General features: G+C 37.3%; 1 protein-coding gene and 2 long non-coding RNA genes across 6 annotated transcripts; all 3 read right to left on the reverse strand.

Annotated features, from left to right (window-relative positions):
- Positions 1 to 24: 24 nt before the first annotated feature.
- LOC111627496 lies at positions 25 to 9,120 on the reverse strand. Of its 3 annotated transcripts, none has more exons than XR_002757017.1 (3): positions 9,001 to 9,120; positions 683 to 796; positions 25 to 113 (listed from the first exon to the last, which is right to left on the reverse strand). It is a non-coding gene; the product is annotated as an uncharacterized LOC111627496 (long non-coding RNA). The 3 variants fall into 3 exon arrangements; XR_002757016.1 differs by lacking the exon at positions 9,001 to 9,120 and adding an exon at positions 2,232 to 2,498; XR_002757018.1 differs by lacking the exon at positions 9,001 to 9,120 and adding an exon at positions 1,956 to 1,970.
- Positions 9,121 to 12,377: 3,257 nt separating this feature from the next.
- On the reverse strand, positions 12,378 to 16,838 carry LOC111627495. 2 transcript variants are annotated; one of them, XR_002757015.1, is made up of 3 exons: positions 16,681 to 16,838; positions 14,018 to 14,131; positions 12,378 to 12,783 (listed from the first exon to the last, which is right to left on the reverse strand). XR_002757015.1 is itself a non-coding variant. In XM_023371078.1 (3 exons), the coding sequence occupies exons 1-3, from the start codon at positions 14,317 to 14,319 to the stop codon at positions 12,578 to 12,580; spliced, it is 432 nt and encodes a 143-aa protein (XP_023226846.1). In that variant the 5' UTR covers positions 14,320 to 14,409; the 3' UTR covers positions 12,378 to 12,577. The 2 variants fall into 2 exon arrangements, 1 of the variants encoding a protein (XP_023226846.1); XM_023371078.1 differs by lacking the exon at positions 16,681 to 16,838 and adding an exon at positions 14,208 to 14,409.
- A 561-nt stretch (positions 16,839 to 17,399) lies between these two features.
- Positions 17,400 to 20,518, reverse strand: LOC111627498. The gene is made up of 3 exons (XR_002757019.1): positions 20,345 to 20,518; positions 19,287 to 19,431; positions 17,400 to 18,735 (listed from the first exon to the last, which is right to left on the reverse strand). It is a non-coding gene; the product is annotated as an uncharacterized LOC111627498 (long non-coding RNA).
- Positions 20,519 to 21,678: the final 1,160 nt, after the last annotated feature.

Below are 21,678 nucleotides of genomic sequence, written 5' to 3' on the forward strand. Positions count from 1 at the left end.
TTCGGTACAGGCTGTATACTTTTCTGCTCTAGTGGATCCCGTCTGACAAGCTGAAGATGCAATTGGGCGTACGAGTTTTTTCATATCTGCCGATCCTCTTCCTATCAAAGATCCTAAAGAGAAATTCAAAAATGAAACTTGATATTGAATTGAACGGTAATTTCTAATTAAATATTCATAATTACTCAAATCTGTCAATAATTAATGCTGACTTATTTATTGGTTGTGTTGATATCTTGCTTTAATTAACAAAGTACTAGCATTGGTAGGCTATATGGTTAAACACAATGGGTTCACTACCAGTGGGCTTCACTCTCAATAGTGTTTTTTTTTAGTGTGAGTGAATTACAAAAAATAGTATCCCACTCTATCCGTGGCTACGGTAAATTATGAAATTGTAGAATTAACGAGTTCTCATCTGGCCAATAGACTGGCCTCTTGGAGTATTCTGGATTTTTTCTATACAAAGTCCTCCAATGAGGCACTCCCCATTGGCATATCATTCACTCGTTGCTTTGGTGTATCCCTTATTCCCACAATCTTAAAATTTATATAGTCCCGATATTAAGGATATTTATCAATTATGCTTCATATTTAATTAATTTAATTGTATATTCGAAATTTTGAATATAATAATACTAACACTAGATTTTCTCGTGATTTTAAAAGGATAAATTCTTACCGATAATAACGCTTGTCAGAAGAACTAGGTAAAGAGCCATGTAAATATTCGATTGTATTCTGCTGATAAAGTTGGATAATTTACTGTAAAGTTGTTCTGTTTTATACTTTCGATCTGGAAAATACAATGTTATGAGCTTCTGTTACTAAGAGTTTGAGAAATAGAATTAAAATGTAAAACTTTTAGTCACAGTTGTTTATAACAATAAATAGTTCGACATTAGCGACACTTAAATAGGGGCAGAGTTTCCTATAAAACACCTTTCGAGAGATATTTTCTTTCGGAAGATCGCCTGGTGTCATATTGCTGTATACGAGTAAAACTAAATCAAATTGCCCACCGGTGGCCGAGGAAAAAACACCGAACATTAGTAACTGAGTCGTGGGTTTGCGCGTGAAGCTGATGCTGGAAAGAAAGACACTAAACATTATGAAAGTACTATTTTGAATATTATTTAAACACCGGTAATGTGACTCATTACTTTAATTCAGTCAACAGGAGCGTTAAGTTTATCTTTTGCCTGGCATCTGTCAGGTGCTGGTACTGTACATCATAAGGAATTTCGAATACTCGCGCAAACGAAAGGTGCAAATTTACCACAAAAACACAATATAATAAACGGGTTAAAAATGGAAAGCTTGTCTCAGAGAGATTTTGTCACTCCCACACGATAGTCGAGACTATACGAGGATTCTGATAGACTCACCCAGTCTGTTAATTTCACAGTGATTTTAGTCCAAAATTACACTGGTGGTTAAAGGTAGTAGTGCCGTCCGTCAGGATTCTAAGAAGCCGATACAAAATTCTGTATTATTCGAGCTGGCAGCGTCGACCCCCGCCTCCGAATTTTATAAGACCGCCGAGTGCGCCATCACCTAGACCAGGGGTGGCGAACCTATGGCACGCGTGCCCAAAGTGGCACGTAAGGAGAAATCATCTGGCACGTAATATATCATACGATTTCTGTCTTTTTCAATAATCTTTACGGTTTATCATCTGATCATCCTTTTTTCAATCAGCTTTTTTACATTTATTCTAATTAAAGCGTATTCATTTAATTTCTTTTAATAACGTTATTCGAAGTCTGAAACTTTGGCACGCATAAACATCTTTAAACCTAAGTATGCTTACAATATTGCACGCGAACACAAAAAGGTTCGCCATCCCTGACCTAGACCATCACCGGCGACATATTATAATCAAACACCCTTTTGGAAATATCGAGGACCGAATCCCTTCCCCCGTGAACGGGTAGAAACGGAAAAACCCTTACATTTCTTTCAGCCAAATCAGATATAGCCGGAATTTAATTAGCGTGATCCGTCAGAGTCGAGGAAACAGACACCGATAGCACCTTTTCTGCACCCATCGTATCTGTATTACGGAACAACCGCGCGACATAGAACATTCGAGGGTTATATATAATGCGCGATACGATCTCATTATCGGGGGAATCGGTAGATCAAAGAGTACCGGTGGTTACCGGTAACCACCGGTAAATCAAATTACCGCCATACACCTTAGTCTGAGAAATAGAAAGAAAACTTACGATAGATACGGGCCCAGTCGTTACATTAGTACCTAGATCTCTCTTCCAAGATTTTATAAGCAAATTGCCGGAAGCGAAGACGAGCGCGTTAGTGTAACGAATATTGTTTGTGGAGAGTTTCGTGGAATTCTCGTCACCCTATACTTGTTAAAAGTATGCGTACTTTAGTCGGGTGTCCAAAGGATAGCGTAATTCACAACTATTATATTGCGACACTTATTCTACCGCTCTCGGATGGCTAAGACGTAAAATTAACGTTTCTTTGTTAATGTTAACATTGGGTAGTCTAAATCAGCGGTCGGCGAGAAAATTTGGATGGTCCGTGGAGAAATTTCGACATTCATCAATTGAAAGTTACGCGAAGTATTATTACCTTCCCAAACCTGATTAATTAAGGGGCTTAAATGGAAAAAATTTCACGATAGTGGTCCACGGGATTCAAATTTGCGAGTTTAGTGGTCAGAAAGGTTGCAGACCGCTGGTCTAAATCATTCGTAGTCTCGTCTCTATGCCATCTCTCTCGTCCAACAATCGGCTACGGGCCCAGAAAGCGTTTAAAGAATAAATCACCCAGTGATGTCGTATGTTTTCGAGTAAGATTCCCGAAGAAAAGTACTGAGAGAAGAAAAGAAAGATGGCCGAGAAAGCTAAAGGAATGAACTCAATACCCAAGTTAAATGGGTATTTTCACGAACACGAACTAATCAGCAAAAGGTGGCAAAAAAGTGCACTTTCTTTAAGTCTATGTCTGTTTGGTGCAATTTGGAAAAAAAAATATATATATATATATTACATCATGAATGTTTATGTGTTATTTAACATGTACTATTATACAAATTAATATAAAAATAACTTAAAATTAAGGTAATGTTTGTTTATTTTTGGTCACGTGTACGCTTTCCCTATTTACTCTATGTTAAAATGATTTCGTTTAACGCTGTTTCGTTTAGCGCTTTGTCATCTAGGATCGCATCCCTCGCATTAAGCGGGTCAAAGGGGCCCATACACGTTAAGTAAATCCTTTGAGGCTGCCTGACCTCGAGGAACTTCAGAATTTCCTATCGTCCACACACGAAGAAAATCTCTCAGCAGAGGCGTAGCTATTGTGGGGCAGCTTGCCCCGGGCTCTACTCGCAGAGGGGCGCCAAATGGTCTCCAAGACAAACATGATTTGTTTCTGGAGGGGAAGGGGCGCCAATATAGTATCGTGCCCCGGGCGCCAGTTATATTCGCTACGCCATTGTCTCTCAGTCAGTCACTCGGCCATGGCATCTGATGACGACATACTGACTGTTCTTGGATGTTTATTGGCAACAAAATCAGGAATTACTCAAGGTCAGGCATGCATAGTTAATCCTTTGAGGATTAACTTAACGTGTATGGTCGCCTTTATTAATAAGCCTACCCCAGAAGGACCTTGGCTCATAGGATGAGACAACCGATATGCTAGAACTCTTCATAAAAACGACGAAAAACATAACGGGCAACGAAATAAAGCGCATCGGAATAGACAATGGGACCGAGTTCGTAAACCGAGATTTCATTCGTTTATGTAACGAGCATAAAATACAACATCAATTAACGACAGTATACTCACCGCAAAGCCGAAAGAGCCAACGGAACAATTCTCCAAATTACGAGGGCTCTACTCATCGAAAGTCGACTGCCAAAAAGCTTTTGGGCTCAAGCCGCACGAACGGCGACGTATTTAAAGAACTGCACACCCGCAAAACTAGAGAAGAGTGCATCTCCCGAGAAACTATTCTCTGGAAGTAAATCCTCGGCATCACATTTACGAGTATTTGAATGTCTAGAGTATGCGTGGAGAAATTCACACAAATGAAGAACCCAACCATACCCAAAGTGAGGATACCCACATTCAAATATCTAGAAGATCACAAAGAATCAGACAGCAAATCCAACAAGGAATCACGCCTAACTACGATGAAAATTTCTCCGATACGGACGAATGAAGTGATACAGATGTAGTAAATATGAAACACGATTTCGCATCAAATACCTTCAAAGAAGCGATCACTTGTCGAGAACATAAGTCGTAGTAGAAAGCTATGAAAGATGAATATCAATCACTGATGAGACAGAGTATGGGACCGAGAACCAAACACTAATGTTATAAAGTCAAAATGGGTATAGAAAAACAAAATGAATCCGGATGGATGTGTAAATATGAAAAAAGGCCCGACTGGTAGCCCTGGGACGTTCCCAAAACCATGGAATAGATTACAAAGAAACATTTTCGCCTGTGATGAAATAAAAAACGCTAAGAATCTCATTAGTAATGGCAACATGAAAAAATTGGAAATTAAGCCATCCTATCTACAGTCGTTACATTAGTACCTAGATCTCTCTTCCAAGATTTTATAAGCAAATTGCCGGAAGCGAAGACGAGCGCGTTAGTGTAACCAATATTGTTTGTGGAGAGTTTCGTGGAATTCTCGTCACCCTATACTTGTTAAAAGTATGCGTACTTTAGTCGGGTGTCCAAAGGATAGCGTAATTCACAACTATTATATTGCGACACTTATTCTACCGCTCTCGGATGGCTAAGACGTAAAATTAACGTTTCTTTGTTAATGTTAACATTGGGTAGTCTAAATCAGCGGTCGGCGAGAAAATTTGGATGGTCCGTGGAGAAATTTCGACATTCATCAATTGAAAGTTACGCGAAGTATTATTACCTTCCCAAACCTGATTAATTAAGGGGCTTAAATGGAAAAAATTTCACGATAGTGGTCCACGGGATTCAAATTTGCGAGTTTAGTGGTCAGAAAGGTTGCAGACCGCTGGTCTAAATCATTCGTAGTCTCGTCTCTATGCCATCTCTCTCGTCCAACAATCGGCTACGGGCCCAGAAAGCGTTTAAAGAATAAATCACCCAGTGATGTCGTATGTTTTCGAGTAAGATTCCCGAAGAAAAGTACTGAGAGAAGAAAAGAAAGATGGCCGAGAAAGCTAAAGGAATGAACTCAATACCCAAGTTAAATGGGTATTTTCACGAACACGAACTAATCAGCAAAAGGTGGCAAAAAAGTGCACTTTCTTTAAGTCTATGTCTGTTTGGTGCAATTTGGAAAAAAAAATATATATATATATATTACATCATGAATGTTTATGTGTTATTTAACATGTACTATTATACAAATTAATATAAAAATAACTTAAAATTAAGGTAATGTTTGTTTATTTTTGGTCACGTGTACGCTTTCCCTATTTACTCTATGTTAAAATGATTTCGTTTAACGCTGTTTCGTTTAGCGCTTTGTCATCTAGGATCGCATCCCTCGCATTAAGCGGGTCAAAGGGGCCCATACACGTTAAGTAAATCCTTTGAGGCTGCCTGACCTCGAGGAACTTCAGAATTTCCTATCGTCCACACACGAAGAAAATCTCTCAGCAGAGGCGTAGCTATTGTGGGGCAGCTTGCCCCGGGCTCTACTCGCAGAGGGGCGCCAAATGGTCTCCAAGACAAACATGATTTGTTTCTGGAGGGGAAGGGGCGCCAATATAGTATCGTGCCCCGGGCGCCAGTTATATTCGCTACGCCATTGTCTCTCAGTCAGTCACTCGGCCATGGCATCTGATGACGACATACTGACTGTTCTTGGATGTTTATTGGCAACAAAATCAGGAATTACTCAAGGTCAGGCATGCATAGTTAATCCTTTGAGGATTAACTTAACGTGTATGGTCGCCTTTATTAATAAGCCTACCCCAGAAGGACCTTGGCTCATAGGATGAGACAACCGATATGCTAGAACTCTTCATAAAAACGACGAAAAACATAACGGGCAACGAAATAAAGCGCATCGGAATAGACAATGGGACCGAGTTCGTAAACCGAGATTTCATTCGTTTATGTAACGAGCATAAAATACAACATCAATTAACGACAGTATACTCACCGCAAAGCCGAAAGAGCCAACGGAACAATTCTCCAAATTACGAGGGCTCTACTCATCGAAAGTCGACTGCCAAAAAGCTTTTGGGCTCAAGCCGCACGAACGGCGACGTATTTAAAGAACTGCACACCCGCAAAACTAGAGAAGAGTGCATCTCCCGAGAAACTATTCTCTGGAAGTAAATCCTCGGCATCACATTTACGAGTATTTGAATGTCTAGAGTATGCGTGGAGAAATTCACACAAATGAAGAACCCAACCATACCCAAAGTGAGGATACCCACATTCAAATATCTAGAAGATCACAAAGAATCAGACAGCAAATCCAACAAGGAATCACGCCTAACTACGATGAAAATTTCTCCGATACGGACGAATGAAGTGATACAGATGTAGTAAATATGAAACACGATTTCGCATCAAATACCTTCAAAGAAGCGATCACTTGTCGAGAACATAAGTCGTAGTAGAAAGCTATGAAAGATGAATATCAATCACTGATGAGACAGAGTATGGGACCGAGAACCAAACACTAATGTTATAAAGTCAAAATGGGTATAGAAAAACAAAATGAATCCGGATGGATGTGTAAATATGAAAAAAGGCCCGACTGGTAGCCCTGGGACGTTCCCAAAACCATGGAATAGATTACAAAGAAACATTTTCGCCTGTGATGAAATTAAAAACGCTAAGAATCTCATTAGTAATGGCAACATGAAAAAATTGGAAATTAAGCCATCCTATCTACACAGCAATTTGGACGAATGTATATACAGTAGAGCGTCGATTATCCGATTCAATTGGGGACTGGAGTTGTTCGGATAACTGATATTTCGGATAACCGGTTGTGTACGAAAAAATACATTAACCTATCCTATGTTGAAATTTTTGTCCGTTGTGTGTCGCTTCGCGTTGAATTTTAGTCGATGTTAAGCCTAACGTAAACTTTTTAAAATAATAATCGTGACTATTGTATCGTTAAAAATTATTTCTTTATTTTTTACAAACAAAATAAATATATTGAAAAATATAAAAATAATAAAAAAATTATACTTGAGAAGTTAATTTAGTATAAAAAACATAAAATATTTGAGTAGCCCAAGACATAGCCAAAGATTGCAGAGCCACAGCACTGGCGAAAATTTAAATTTGCCGACTGGAATTCTTTCGGATAATTGACTTTCGGTTAATCGACGCTCTACTGTATATGGAACAACCGAGGGTATTCATTAAAAGAAACCCAAAGTTAAGGAATCGTATACAAACGAGACCAAAACATCAATTCAATCAGACACGCGGATGCTAATTGGTAAGACAGAAATATAAGTCAACGTTCGAATAGCGGATACCTTTTGCAATACGGACAGAATCTCGTGTGGTACAAATGCCAGAAGCAGAAGCAAACGGCGTTATCGACACGCGAAAGTGAATTGACGGCATTAACTGAGGCAAAGAAAGAAGCGACACGGTTAAAAATGATCCTAAATGAAATAGAAAAAAAAGGTTCTAACAAAACAACTACGATTTATAGCGATCATCAGGTAATATGATAATGTAATCAACAGCGGAAGTCCTAACTACAAGACCAAACATATAGTAAGAAAAATATCCTATGTACTGTACACGAAAACGTTGTCATGTATTGTTGTTATTAAATACATCCCAACGGAAAAAATATCGACAGACTTTTTGATAAAACCATTAAACGTGCTTAAATTGAAAATCTGTTTAGACAGAATCAATGTAAAATAAACATTGAATTAAACGAAAATAAATGTAAGCACGAAACTTCCCAAAGCGGGGGGGGTTTGTAGCGAATATTGTTTGTGGCGAGTTTCGTGGAATTCTTGTCACTCTATACTTGTTAAAATTATGCGTACTTTATTCAGGTGTCCAAAAGATAGCGTAACTCACAACTATTATATTACGACACTTATTCTACTGCTCTCGGATGGTTAAAACGTAAAATTAACGTTTCTTTGTTAATGTTAACATCGGGTCGTCTAAATCATTCGTAGTCTTGTCTCTACGCCATCTTTCTCATCCAACAATCCAATCCTCTCTCGTTGAACAATGGGCCCAGAAAACGTTTAAAGAATAAGTCACCCCGCGATCTCCTAAGTTTTCTAGTAAGATTCCCGAAGAAAAGTACTGAAAGAACAAAAGAAAGATGGCCGAGGAAGCTAAAGGACTGAGTTCAATATTGAAATACCTAATATGGAAATACTGTATATAATAAAAAGTCTGTTAGAAGGTCGAAGTCTGATGTATACGTGCTCGATAGTCCCAGACCAGAAATTTCTGAAGAAACAGCCACTTCGGAAGACAAATCAGACTATTACACGTGGCGAAAGAACAGCCAAGCTCTTAGAATCATCACACTCATAATAAAAGAACACGAGGTTAGTCTAATTTTCTAAATCTTCCATTAGACCTAGGCCAGGTTTTTATATATAAAATGTCGTTTTCGGTCTTTGTTATCGAGATTATTAAATTTAAATATAATATTAGAATTTATTCCAGCAACGTCGAGATGACGATAAAAGAGAGTTAGTGGCCATCTCCTTGTAATTCGGGATGTAGTATAGGATGAACGCATCTGATCTACAGTGTCTACCTCACTTTTAGTAGCATTGTAGTCCAAATTTGTCACAGCTTTGTTAGTTTCCCGATCGACTTCGGGAGTGTGTTGCGTGGTCTAAAGCATCATCAATGTCACGGCATTGATGATAGGGAAACTTACGACATTGTTAATTTAATATATTTATTCGATAAACTTGCAAATATTTACCTACTTTATTGAAAAAAAAATTAAAAATAAATATAAAAGTATACTGATATTTTACTTACGTGGCAAGGCCTACGCGTAGCGGCAGTTACAACGCGAATGAGGTACGACTCGATTCGAAGTCCAGTAACAACAAACGGTTAGTATAACTAAGTGTTCCGCAACCGGTGTGTTGTCACAAAGTGCGAGGTGTGTTGTGAACTTTTACGTATTCGTTTAATTTTTATCACAGATGCTGCGCTTCTTATTAGTACTAATACTACTAATAATAACAATAGGTTAGTGGCGTTACATAATTCTACTAATAGTGTCGAATCATACGTTTTTGAGGGAAATAACATTTTGATGTGACGTGTTGAGTCATGGGGTGTGCCGCGAGTCTCGATTTTACAAACACGGTGTAACGTGCAATATGAAAAGAGAGTACTACGACGTACTGTACTTCCGCAATAATAAAGTACAACGTCAAACAAAACACAAATCCAGTGAAGAAAACACTGAAAACTCCACGCAGTCCGCTCGATTGAAGCACAAACCCGCAACCGGCAATGGTGGGTCTGTGACGAGTATGGAGGCTTTCTTAGTATTTTGTAGGGTGGAAAATGGTAAAAAGTCTTACGAATTCTGATACGTGATTCGGTTGAAATAATCAATATTCATTCGTACATTAAGATTTTATACACCAATAATCGCTGTAGTGATTCCTGTTTCTGATGACAAAAACGGTGAAATTAGACTTACAAGTCGACCCCCCTATAACACTGTTGATAATTCCATTTTATATGAATTTCATGTTGTACGAGTCACTTAGATTTTACAAATACGTGTGCCGAGCTGTGAACGGCTCACGTAATTGTAAAATCTAAGTGACTCATACAACATGGAATTCATATAAAACAGAATTATCAACAGTGTTATAGGGGTCGACTGTATTAAGAATTATATTTAACTTTTGTACGTGTGTTGAATGCATGTTGAAATCATTTCGGCAATGCCTTTTAGTATTCTTTAGCACTTTTGAATGCTCAGTAGGATATGCTATTTCTAAATAGTTTATAAAACCATTTTACTTTCATTGTTCAGTTATGTATAACAGAGGAAAAGTAGGCAATAGATCAAAATTGACCCCTGAGGAATTTTACATTTTTGGACTCCGGGGACTTTGGGGAAAGGGGTTTTCTGTATATATGGATGTTAGTGTGTGTGGGAGAGGGCACGATTTTGTTCACTCTCTTTGATGGTTAATAACTTCCTGCGCTTTTTTTTGTGGAAATTTTCTGAATTTTTGCAGGGAGGTTTGTTAATTTAATTGGGGGATTAACGCCATTAAATTTTGGGGGTTATAGGTCGACGAGATGGGGAGATAAAAGAGGTCGTGTGTCGTATCTCAAGTAGTTTGGGTTTCCTGTATAATCTTTATTATTTTTCCGTTAAAAGAAAAACATATTTTATGGTAGACGGAGAAATTTGTCACCCGTATCATGGACCTCTACTTCCAGACCGACGAATGTACTAAAGAAGTAAAGACACGTCATATTTTTATACTTATATTTTACATTGAATTATTAAAAATCTGGACAGAAATGAATTTATTCAGTTACAGCTATCTTTACATATTCAAATAATAAACGTGGATTAAGGTAACGTAACGTGTGGAAGAATTGCAAAGAGAAAGACATTCTATGGGAAATTGATCTTATTTAGGTGTTAGACTCGTGAAATAATGAAGAATCCACATGGCCAACCTGTTTCATTTCGAATTACAGTTATACTTATGAAGTAAACTCAATGAAAACGCAAACACATGTTTTAAAACTACAGAAACCATATCTAACTACGCCGGAATGTGGTGCCTTTTTACAATCTTCGGTACAGGCTGTATACTTTTCTGCTCTAGTGGATCCCGTCTGACAAGCTGAAGATGCAATTGGGCGTACGATTATATTCCTATCTGCTGATCCTCTTCCTATCAAAGATCCTAAAGAGAAATTCAGAAATGAAACTTGATATTGAATAAAACAATAATTTCTAATTAAATGTTCATAATTAGTCGAATCTGTCAATAATTAATGCTGACTTATTTACTGGTTGCGTTGATATCTCACTTTAATTAACAAAGTACTAGCATATGATAGGCCAGGGGTGGCCAAAACGTGGCGCATTGGTGGTCTAAAGCATCATCAATGTCACGGCATTGATGATAGGGAAACTTACGACATTGTTAATTTAATATATTTATTCGATAAACTTGCAAATATTTACCTACTTTATTGAAAAAAAAATTAAAAATAAATATAAAAGTATACTGATATTTTACTTACGTGGCAAGGCCTACGCGTAGCGGCAGTTACAACGCGAATGAGGTACGACTCGATTCGAAGTCCAGTAACAACAAACGGTTAGTATAACCAAGTGTTCCGCAACCGGTGTGTTGTCACAAAGTGCGAGGTGTGTTGTGAACTTTTACGTATTCGTTTAATTTTTATCACAGATGCTGCGCTTCTTATTAGTACTAATACTACTAATAATAACAATAGGTTAGTGGCGTTACATAATTCTACTAATAGTGTCGAATCATACGTTTTTGAGGGAAATAACATTTTGATGTGACGTGTTGAGTCATGGGGTGTGCCGCGAGTCTCGATTTTACAAACACGGTGTAACGTGCAATATGAAAAGAGAGTACTACGACGTACTGTACTTCCGCAATAATAAAGTACAACGTCAAACAAAACACAAATCCAGTGAAGAAAACACTGAAAACTCCACGCAGTCCGCTCGTTGATGCACAAACCCGCAACCAACTCCAGTATCAGAGTCAAGTGTTCGGGCAATGGTGGGTCTGTGACGAGTATGGGGGCTTTCTTAGTATCTGTAGGGTGGAAAATGGAAAAAGTCTTATGAATTCTGATACGTGATTCGGTTGAAATAATCAATATTCATTCGTACATTAAGATTTTATACACCAATGATCGCTGTAGTGATTCCTGTTTCTGATGACAAAAACGGTGAAATTAGACTTACAAGTCGACCCCCCTATAACACTGTTGATAATTCCATTTTATATGAATTCCATGTTGTACGAACTTCGATTAGGAAGTGAACTGTTAGACAGGGAAAGTAATAGAGAAAAACAAGAAAAACAAACAAATTCCTGGATAGAACAACGATGAAACTAAGCGNGAAATTTCTGAAGAAACAGCCACTTCGGAAGACAAATCAGACTATTACACGTGGCGAAAGAACAGCCAAGCTCTTAGAATCATCACACTCATAATGGAAAAACACGCGGTTAGTCTAATTTTGAATCTAAATATTGGGTAGACGGAGAAATTTGTCACCCGTATCATGGACCTCTACTTCCAGACCGACGAATGTACTAAAGAAGTAAAGACACGTCATATTTTTATACTTATATTTTACATTGAATTATTAAAAATCTGGACAGAAATGAATTTATTCAGTTACAGCTATCTTTACATATTCAAATAATAAACGTGGATTAAGGTAACGTAACGTGTGGAAGAATTGCAAAGAGAAAGACATTCTATGGGAAATTGATCTTATTTAGGTGTTAGACTCGTGAAATAATGAAGAATCCACATGGCCAACCTGTTTCATTTCGAATTACAGTTATACTTATGAAGTAAACTCAATGAAAACGCAAACACATGTTTTAAAATTACAGAAACCATATTTAACTTCGCCGGAATGTGGTGCCTTTTTACAATCTTCGGTACAGGCTGTATACTTTTCTGCTCTAGTGGATCCCGTCTGACAAGCTGAAGATGCAATTGGGCGTACGATTATATTCCTATCTGCTGATCCTCTTCCTATCAAAGATCCTAAAGAGAAATTCAGAAATGAAACTTGATATTGAATAAAACAATAATTTCTAATTAAATGTTCATAATTAGTCGAATCTGTCAATAATTAATGCTGACTTATTTACTGGTTGCGTTGATATCTCACTTTAATTAACAAAGTACTAGCATATGATAGGCCAGGGGTGGCCAAAACGTGGCGCATTGGACGATTACAAGTGGCGCTTCAGTTAGTTCTGAGCAAAATTGCCAGATTTGGCTTTTATGCGATTAAGAATATTATATAAAAAAATAAATTTTTTACAGTCTGTCATGGCAAGTTTATTTGTTGCACAATTCGTTACAGTCTATTTTGCAGATAAAATGGGTGTTCTCCCCATTGTAAATTACAGTGAATGCATGTATTTTGAGTCTTGCGATCTTTATTTTCGATCAGTTTATAGGCGTGTAAATGGCCGAAAACATTTATTGTGATTAAAGTTATTCCAAGCTGATCTTGTTCTCGGTGCCAATAATTGTGGTGCAGAGGTATCTTCACCAAACGAGACTCTGGCAGCAATAGCACCATCATGAAGCAATAGCCCTCTCGTACAGGAGATTATTGTTGACTATTGTTAATTGGTGCTTCAATAAACTGTCATAAATTAATTAATTCAACTGCGTGATAAAGTTATTCCCTTTTCTCTCCTAAGCAAAGCAGATTTATTTTTATCTCTATTTATCAACCCCTAACATTGAACGTAAGATTGTACAAAAAGTGTTCGAGTTTTATGGCGCATCTGAAGTCGTCTGTCAAAAAATTGGCGCATAGTATGCAAAAGGTTGGCCACCCCTGTGATAGGCTATATGGTTAAATTAAACACAATTTTTGCGAGTGGGCTTCACTCTCAATAAGGTTTTTTTTAGTGTGAGTGAATTACAAAAAATAGTATCCCACTCTATCCATGGCTACGGTAAATTATGGAATTGTAGAATTAACGAGTTGTCATCTGGCCAACGGACTGGCCTCTTGGCGTATTCTCGATTTGTCCCATACAAAGTCCTCCGAGGAGGCACTCCCCATTGGCATATTATTCACCAGTTGCTTTGGCGTATCCCTTTTTGCTACAACCTTAAAATTTATATACTGTCCCGATATTAAGGATATTTATCAATTATACTTCAGATTTAATTAATTTGATTGTATATTCGAAATTTTGAATATAATAATACTAACACTAGATTTTCTCGTGATTTTAGAAGAATAAATTCTTACCGATAATAACGCTTGTCAGAAGAACTAGGTAAAGAGCCATGTAAATATTCGATTGTATTCTGCTGATAAAGTTGGATAATTTACTGTAAAGTTGTTCTGTTTTATACTTTCGATCTGGAAAATACAATGTTATGAGCTTCTGTTACTAAGAGTTTGAGAAATAGAATTAAAATGTAAAACTTTTAGTCACAGTTGTTTACGACAATAAATAGTTCAACATTAGCGACACTTAAATAGGGGCAGAGTTTCCTGTAAAACATCTTTCGAGAGGTATTTTCTTTCGGAAGATCGCCTCGTGTCATATTGCTGTATACGAGTCAAATCAAATGGCCCACCGGTGGCCGAGGAAAAAACACTGAACATTAGAAACTGAGTGGTGAATTTGCGCCACACGCTGATGCTGGAAAGAAAGACACTAAACATTATGAAAGTACTATTTTGAATATTATTTAAACACCAGTAATGTGACTCATTACTTTAATTCAGTCAACAGGAGCGTTAGTTTATCTTTTGCCTAACATCTGTCAGTTGCTGGTACATCATAAGGAATTTGTTTGTTTGTGTTTGGTCACGTGTCCCCTTTCCCTATTTACTCTATGTTAAAATGACCTCGTTTAACGCTGTTTCGTTTAGCGCTTTGTCATCTAGGATGGCATCCCCCGCATTAAGCAGAATCTTACTGTATATAATAAAGATTATGTTAGAAGGTCAAGATCTGATGTTCTCGATAGTCCCAGACCAGAAATTCCTGAAGAAACAGCCACTTCGAAAGACAAAGCAGCCTATTACACGTAGCGAAAGAAGAACAGCGAAGCTCTTAGAATCATCGCACGCACAATGGAAAAACACGCGGTTAGTCTAATTTTGAATCTAAATATTGCACGCGATGTTTCAGAAGATCTCGAAGGAAGACACGAAGGTCGATTAGACACGAAGCGAAAATGTCGATCAAAGCTCTCGAAATTAAAAATGGAGGGGGGACGAAAACTGTAAGAAATATATCAGAAGAGCTCAACATGCCGGTATAACCCAGAAAACTCCCAGAAATACGAACTGAAGACCGATCGATATCGCAATCGCACGCGTGACGTCGGAACAAAAGCTACAAGAGAGAAATCAGAAACCAAAGTCAGATACGTCGATGCTAAGCCTACTCCAAAAAGACCTTGGCTCAAAGGATGAGACAACCGATATGCTTAAACCCTTCATAAAAACGACGCAAAACAACGAAATAAAGCGCATCAGAACAGACAATGAGACTGAGTTCGTAAACCGAGACTGAGTTCGTTTATGCAACGAGCATGGAATACAACATCAATTAACGACAGTATACTCACCGCAAAGCCGAAAGAGCCAACGGAACAATTCTCCAAATTACGAGGGCTCTACTCATCGAAAGTCGACTGCCAAAAAGCTTTTGGGCTCAAGCCGCACGAACGGCGACGCATTTAAAGAACTGAACACCCGCAAAACTAGAGAAGAATGCATCTCCCGAGAAACTATTCTCTGGAAGTAAACCCTCGGCATCACATTTACGAGTATTTGAATGTCTAGCGTACGCGTAAACTTCGAAGGTAAAACGGAACAAACTTAAGCCGAAATCGAGAAAAGTGATATTATTCGAGAATCAGACGAGCCTACAGAGTATACGATTCAAAAACAAATAAGGTGGTGGAAACCAGGGACAATTAAGTTCATCGAACTTCGATTAGGAAGTGAACTGTTAGACAGGGAAAGTAATAGAGAAAAACAAGAAAAACAAACAAATTCCTGGATAGAACAACGATGAAACTAAGCGATATATACGAGAACAACGATCCCACACCCGTAGATACTGAAAGAATAAGAGATAACGATAAGCCCAACGAAGAAATTGACGCAAATGAAGAACCCAACCGTACCCAAAGTCGGGATATCCACATTCAAATACCTAGAAGATCACGAAGAATCAGAGAGCAAATCCAACAAGGAATCAGATGTAGTAAATATGACACACGATTTCACACGAAATACCTTAAAAGAAGCGATCACCTGTCGAGAACATAAGTCCTACGTAGTAGAAAGCTATGAAAAATGAATATCAATCACTGATAAGACTCAGAGTATGGGACCGAAAACCAAACGCTAATGTTATAAAGTAAAAATGGATATAGAAAAACAAAATGAATCCGAATGGATGTGTAAATATGAAAAAAGGCCCGACTGGTAGCCCTGGGAAGTTCCCAAAACCACGGAATAGATTACGAAGAAACATTTTCGCCTGTGATGAAATTGGAAACGCTAAGAATCTCATTAGTAATGGCAACATAAAAAAAATGGAAATTAAGCCAATACGACGTTAAAACAACCTATCTACACAGCAATTTGGACGAATGCATATACAGTAGAGCGTCGTTTATCCGAAAGCTGGTTATCCGAAACGTCCGTTATCCGAAAGCTGGTTATCCGAAACGTCCGTTATCCGAAAGCATTCCAGTCGGCAAATTTAAATTTTCGCTAGTATTGTGGCGCTGCAATCTTCGCCTATTTCTCGAGCTACTCAAATATTTTACGTTTTTGATACTAAATTAACTTCTGAAGTATAATTTTTTATTGTTTTTATATTTTTCAATATATTTATTTTGTTTGTACAAAATAAAAAAATNTATTGATATTTTACTTACGTGGCAAGGCCTACGCGTAGCGGCAGTTACAACGCGAATGAGGTACAACTCGATTCGAAGTCCAATAATACTACTAATAATAACAATAGGTTAGTGGTGTTACATAACTCTACTAATAGTGTCGAATCATACGTTTTTGAGGGAAATAACATTTTGATGTGACGTGTTGAGTCATGGAGTGTGCGCGAGTCTGGATTTTACAAACATGGTGTAACGTGCAATATGAAAAGAGAGTACTACGACGTACTGTACTTCCGCAATAATAAAGTACAACGTCAAACAAAACACAAATCCAGTGAAGAAAACACTGAAAACTCCACGCAGTCCGCTCGTTGATGCACAAACCCGCAACCAACTCCAGTATCAGAGTCAAGTGTTCGGGCAATGGTGGGTCTGTGACGAGTATGGGGGCTTTCTTAGTATCTGTAGGGTGGAAAATGGAAAAAGTCTTATGAATTCTGATACGTGATTCGGTTGAAATAATCAATATTCATTCGTACATTAAGATTTTATACACCAATGATCGCTGTAGTGATTCCTGTTTCTGATGACAAAAACGGTGAAATTAGACTTACAAGTCGACCCCCCTATAACACTGTTGATAATTCCATTTTATATGAATTCCATGTTGTACGAGTCACTTAGATTTTACAAATACGTGTGCTGAGCTGTGAACGGCTCACGTAATTGTAAAATCTAAGTGACTCGTACAACATGGAATTCATATAAAACGGAATTATCAACAGTGTTATAGGGGTCGACTGTATTAAGAATTATATTTAACTTTTGTACGTGTGTTGAAAACATGTTGCAATGCTTTCACCAACATTGCCTAATTGGGGTATTTGTAAATCACAAAATTAATTTTTAGGTCATTTTTCAAGATGATAAATAATTTAGTCAAGAAAATTATACCAATGGAATAATTTATTGACTAAAATGCTGGTATCAACCGGATATATACTTACAATTCATCTTGAGGTTAAGAATATTTGTCGAGTAAGTTAAGATTATTTCAAATCACAAATAATCTGCAATATTTCGTATATACTTACAATTCATCTTGCTATTTTAATATTTAAAATATGACAATTCGAAATAATATAAAGTTGCATTGATAATATTTGAAATAAAATTTGTTTTAATAATGTAAAAAATAAGTTGTTTTAATATATGATGAAATATTAAGTTGCAGTGTTAATCTATAATGGTTGTTGGACGTTACATTTTATAAAATTAATACCTTCTTTTATAAAGAGGAAAATTATTAAATTCTATAGCTGTTGTAAATGTAATAACGAGTAAAAATCTTCATTACGTCCGACCCCATTCGAGTTACGTCAAGCGACCTCCCTCTATTTCCCAATTTTCTCCACCTTTAGCCGATTTGATATGGCAGAGCCGGCCCTACCATAGGGCCAACGGAGCAGCCGCTCCAGGCACTAAGTCCTAAGGGGCGCCTCAGTGGTAAAGAAAATTAAAGGGTATAAATTAGGGGCAACCAAGGGGGCGCCATTATAGGATCTCGCTCCATCCTAAAACTTGCCTCGGGCCGGCACGGCCTTTAACCATCAAAATTTAACAGCACGAATCTCTCTAATATACGAATCTCGAATACGAATATACGATGGAAGAGGTGAGTCCCAACATATCCATAACAGAACTCCCCGAAAATTCCTGGGCATCCTTACTTTGCTCATCAGGATTCGGTTCTGTATTTTCCAGAGTTGTAGGCTGACACCTTAACCGTTGTGTCCAGGACCAGAATTAATCGAGAATGAAATTTTAATTAAAGAAATAATTATTACAATTATTATTTTAAATTTTTATATCGTTACATTTCGAATTGCAGTTATACTTATGGAGAAAATTCATAGATATTGCAAATACATTGATTATTATTACAGAAACCATATCTAAGTAAGCCAGAATATGGTGCCTTTTTACAATCTTCGTAACAGGCTGCATTCTTTTCTTTGGTAGTGGATCCGTTCTCACAAGCTGAAGAATTAATTGGGATCATATAATCTGCCGATCCTCTTTCTATCAAAGATCCTAAAGAGAAAATCAAAGATGAAACTTGATATTGAATTGAACGATAATTTCTAATTAAATATTCGTAATTACTCAAATCTGTCAATAATTAATGCTGATTTATTTATTGATTGTGTTGATATTTCGCTTTAATTAACAAAGTACTAGCATTGGTAGGCTATATGGTTAAACACAACTAAGTTCACTGCCAGTGGGCTTCACTCTCAATAGTGTTCTTTTTAGCGTGAGTGAATTACAAAAAAGAGTATCCTACTACATCCGTGGCTACGGTAAATTATGGAATTGTAGAATTAACGAGTTTTCATCTGGCCAACGGACTGGCCTCTTGAAGTATTCTGGATTTTTCCCATACAAAGTCCTCCGAAGAGGCACTCCCCATTGGCATATGGCGTATCCCTTATTCCCACAATCTTAAAATGTATATACTGTAATATTAAGGATATTTATCAATTATACTTCATATTTAATTAATTTGATTGTATATTCGAAATTTTGAATATAATAATACTAACACTAGATTTTCTCGTAATTTTAAAAGGATAAATTCTTACCGATAATAACGCTTGTCAGAAGAACTAGGTAAAGATCCATGTAAATATTCGATTGTATTCTGCTGATAAAGTTGGATAATTTACTGTAAAGTTACTCTGTTTTATACTTTCAATCTGTACAATAAAATGTTATGAGTTCCTGTTCCTAAGAGTTTGAAAAATAGAATAAATGTAAAAGTTTAGTCGCAGCTGTTTACAACAATAAATAGTTCATAATTATTGTTTTATTTACGATCGATTTTATTGTTTATTCGTATTCAAGCCTTCTGTTGCAAAAACAGTTGCGAATAAATTACTATTTTTAATATTATAATAAGATTCCTACGCAATTATTACTATCCATCGAGTAATGGATCACCCGCCAGCGGCCAACCCGTGGTCGAATGGATTAACCACTGAACACCGTTTGCGGGTTCGGTGGTTGTTGGCAACAGCCGCCAACGAGCTGGCCACATGAATTTTCCGGATTTTCTTCACATTAGCGACACCGATATAGGGGGCCAGTTTCCTATAAAACACTTTTCGAGAGATATTTTCTTTCGGAAGATCGCCTTGTATAATCAGCGCGATCTGTCAGTGTCGAGGGGACAGATCCCGATAGCACCTTTTCTGCGCCCATCGTATCTATATTATACGAGTCGTGTACATTTTTATCGGACACAGTATAGGCAGTTTAAACAAAAAAAAAAAGACCAAAACTGGGAACAAATGCCTTATTTTTCGGCGCGTTACTGTCGGGATTGGCCGGAAAGGAGTTACGCGACTCAGAGAACACCGATCAGCGCGACAGTCAGCAAATGCCTAGCTTTACCCGGTGCGGAAGGAATCTTCAAGCGAGTAGATTATCAAAGAAAAGAAGATCGAAATAATTCGAAAGGGAATCGCGGCGATAGAATTATTTCGGTTAAGATTAGAGAACAACCGCGCGACATAGAACATTCGAGGGATAAAATGCGCGATACGATCCCATTAGCGGGAATCGGTATATCAAAGAGTGGTAATTCTCTGCTCAAATTACCACCATTCACCTTAATCTGCGAAATAGAAAGCAAACTTACGATAGATACGGGCCCAGTATCTAGACTTCTCTTCCAAGGTTTTATAAGCAAATTGCCGGAAGCGAAGACCAGCGAATATTGTTTGTGGAGAGTTTCGTGGAATTCTTGTAACCCTACACTTGTTAAAAGTATGCGTACTCTAGTCGGGTGTCCAAAGAATAGCGTAACTCACAACTATTATATTACGACACTTATTCTACCGCTCTCGGACGGCTAATACGTAAAATTAACTTTTCTTTGTTAATGTTAACATTGGATTGTCGAAATCAGCGGCGGCGACCGGTGGTCAGCAAGAAAATTTGGATGGTCCGTGGAGAAATTTCAATATTAATTAATTGAAGGTTACGCGAAGTATTAAGAAAGAAATGCGAAATGCTTAGTTGCGTTGTTTCACTCGTTGGGTTTTTTTTTATTCCAATCTAAAACTAAATACGAAGTGACGTTATCGACAAATAATGAACAAGAGTGCCCTAACTAGTCGAGTGCAAAGGGTGCACCCGCGCAGGGCCCGCTTCAAAGAGGACCCTAAATGCGTGTATTTGTTTTATTACCTTCCAAACCTAATAATTAATTAAGGGGCTTAAATACAAAATCCTGCACTGGGCACAGGAATGGCTAGTTACGGCACTGAGTATAAGCATTATAATAACATAATATTAGAAATCTTAATTTCATAGATAATAACACTGCTAAAGATGTGTAAATGACTGTTTCATCGTCTACGATAAAAGCATACTAGATATTGACTCTTTCGTTTATGAAATGAATTTAATAAATAAAAATGTTCAATTCCAGTGTGAAAAATAGTAGACAATAGTCTGAATTATTTAGAACTTACCATAGTTAGATTAAATAGTAAATTATTATTTAAAAAGTATGTTAAAGATTGTGCTACAGGTGAATTTATACACTTCAAATCGTCCCAAATAATGTGTAAATACAGTGCACTGTATATATCAAAAATTCCTTTGTATTGGTTAACTATTAGTGTTATAATTATATGTTGGTACTATGTGTTTGTAAGCTGATATATAACATAAAATTTAAAATCGGTAGTCTGACGAACGTGGTGGAACCTTGCACTTTGGATAGAGAAAGATTGTTTATGGCAGGTGTCTCACTTGTTAGTGAAAACGCAACACCGCGGCAGAATACCGATTAGGATTACGAATGTTTCGACTCAACCAATAAAATTAAAAGAGGAAGTAGGATAGGCACCAAAGGAAATGGGCCAACAAAATAGTGCAGGGCAACCAAAGGTAAAAGAGCTAACTAGAGCCCAGGTAGCAAATCTATTCGATTTAAGCGAAGTTCTGAAGGACAAGTTGACCCCT

The sequence above is a fragment of the Centruroides sculpturatus genome, unplaced genomic scaffold (genome assembly GCF_000671375.1).
Source record: "Centruroides sculpturatus isolate CEXI.00-Female unplaced genomic scaffold, Cexi_2.0 scaffold562, whole genome shotgun sequence".
NCBI lineage: Eukaryota > Metazoa > Arthropoda > Arachnida > Scorpiones > Buthidae > Centruroides > Centruroides sculpturatus.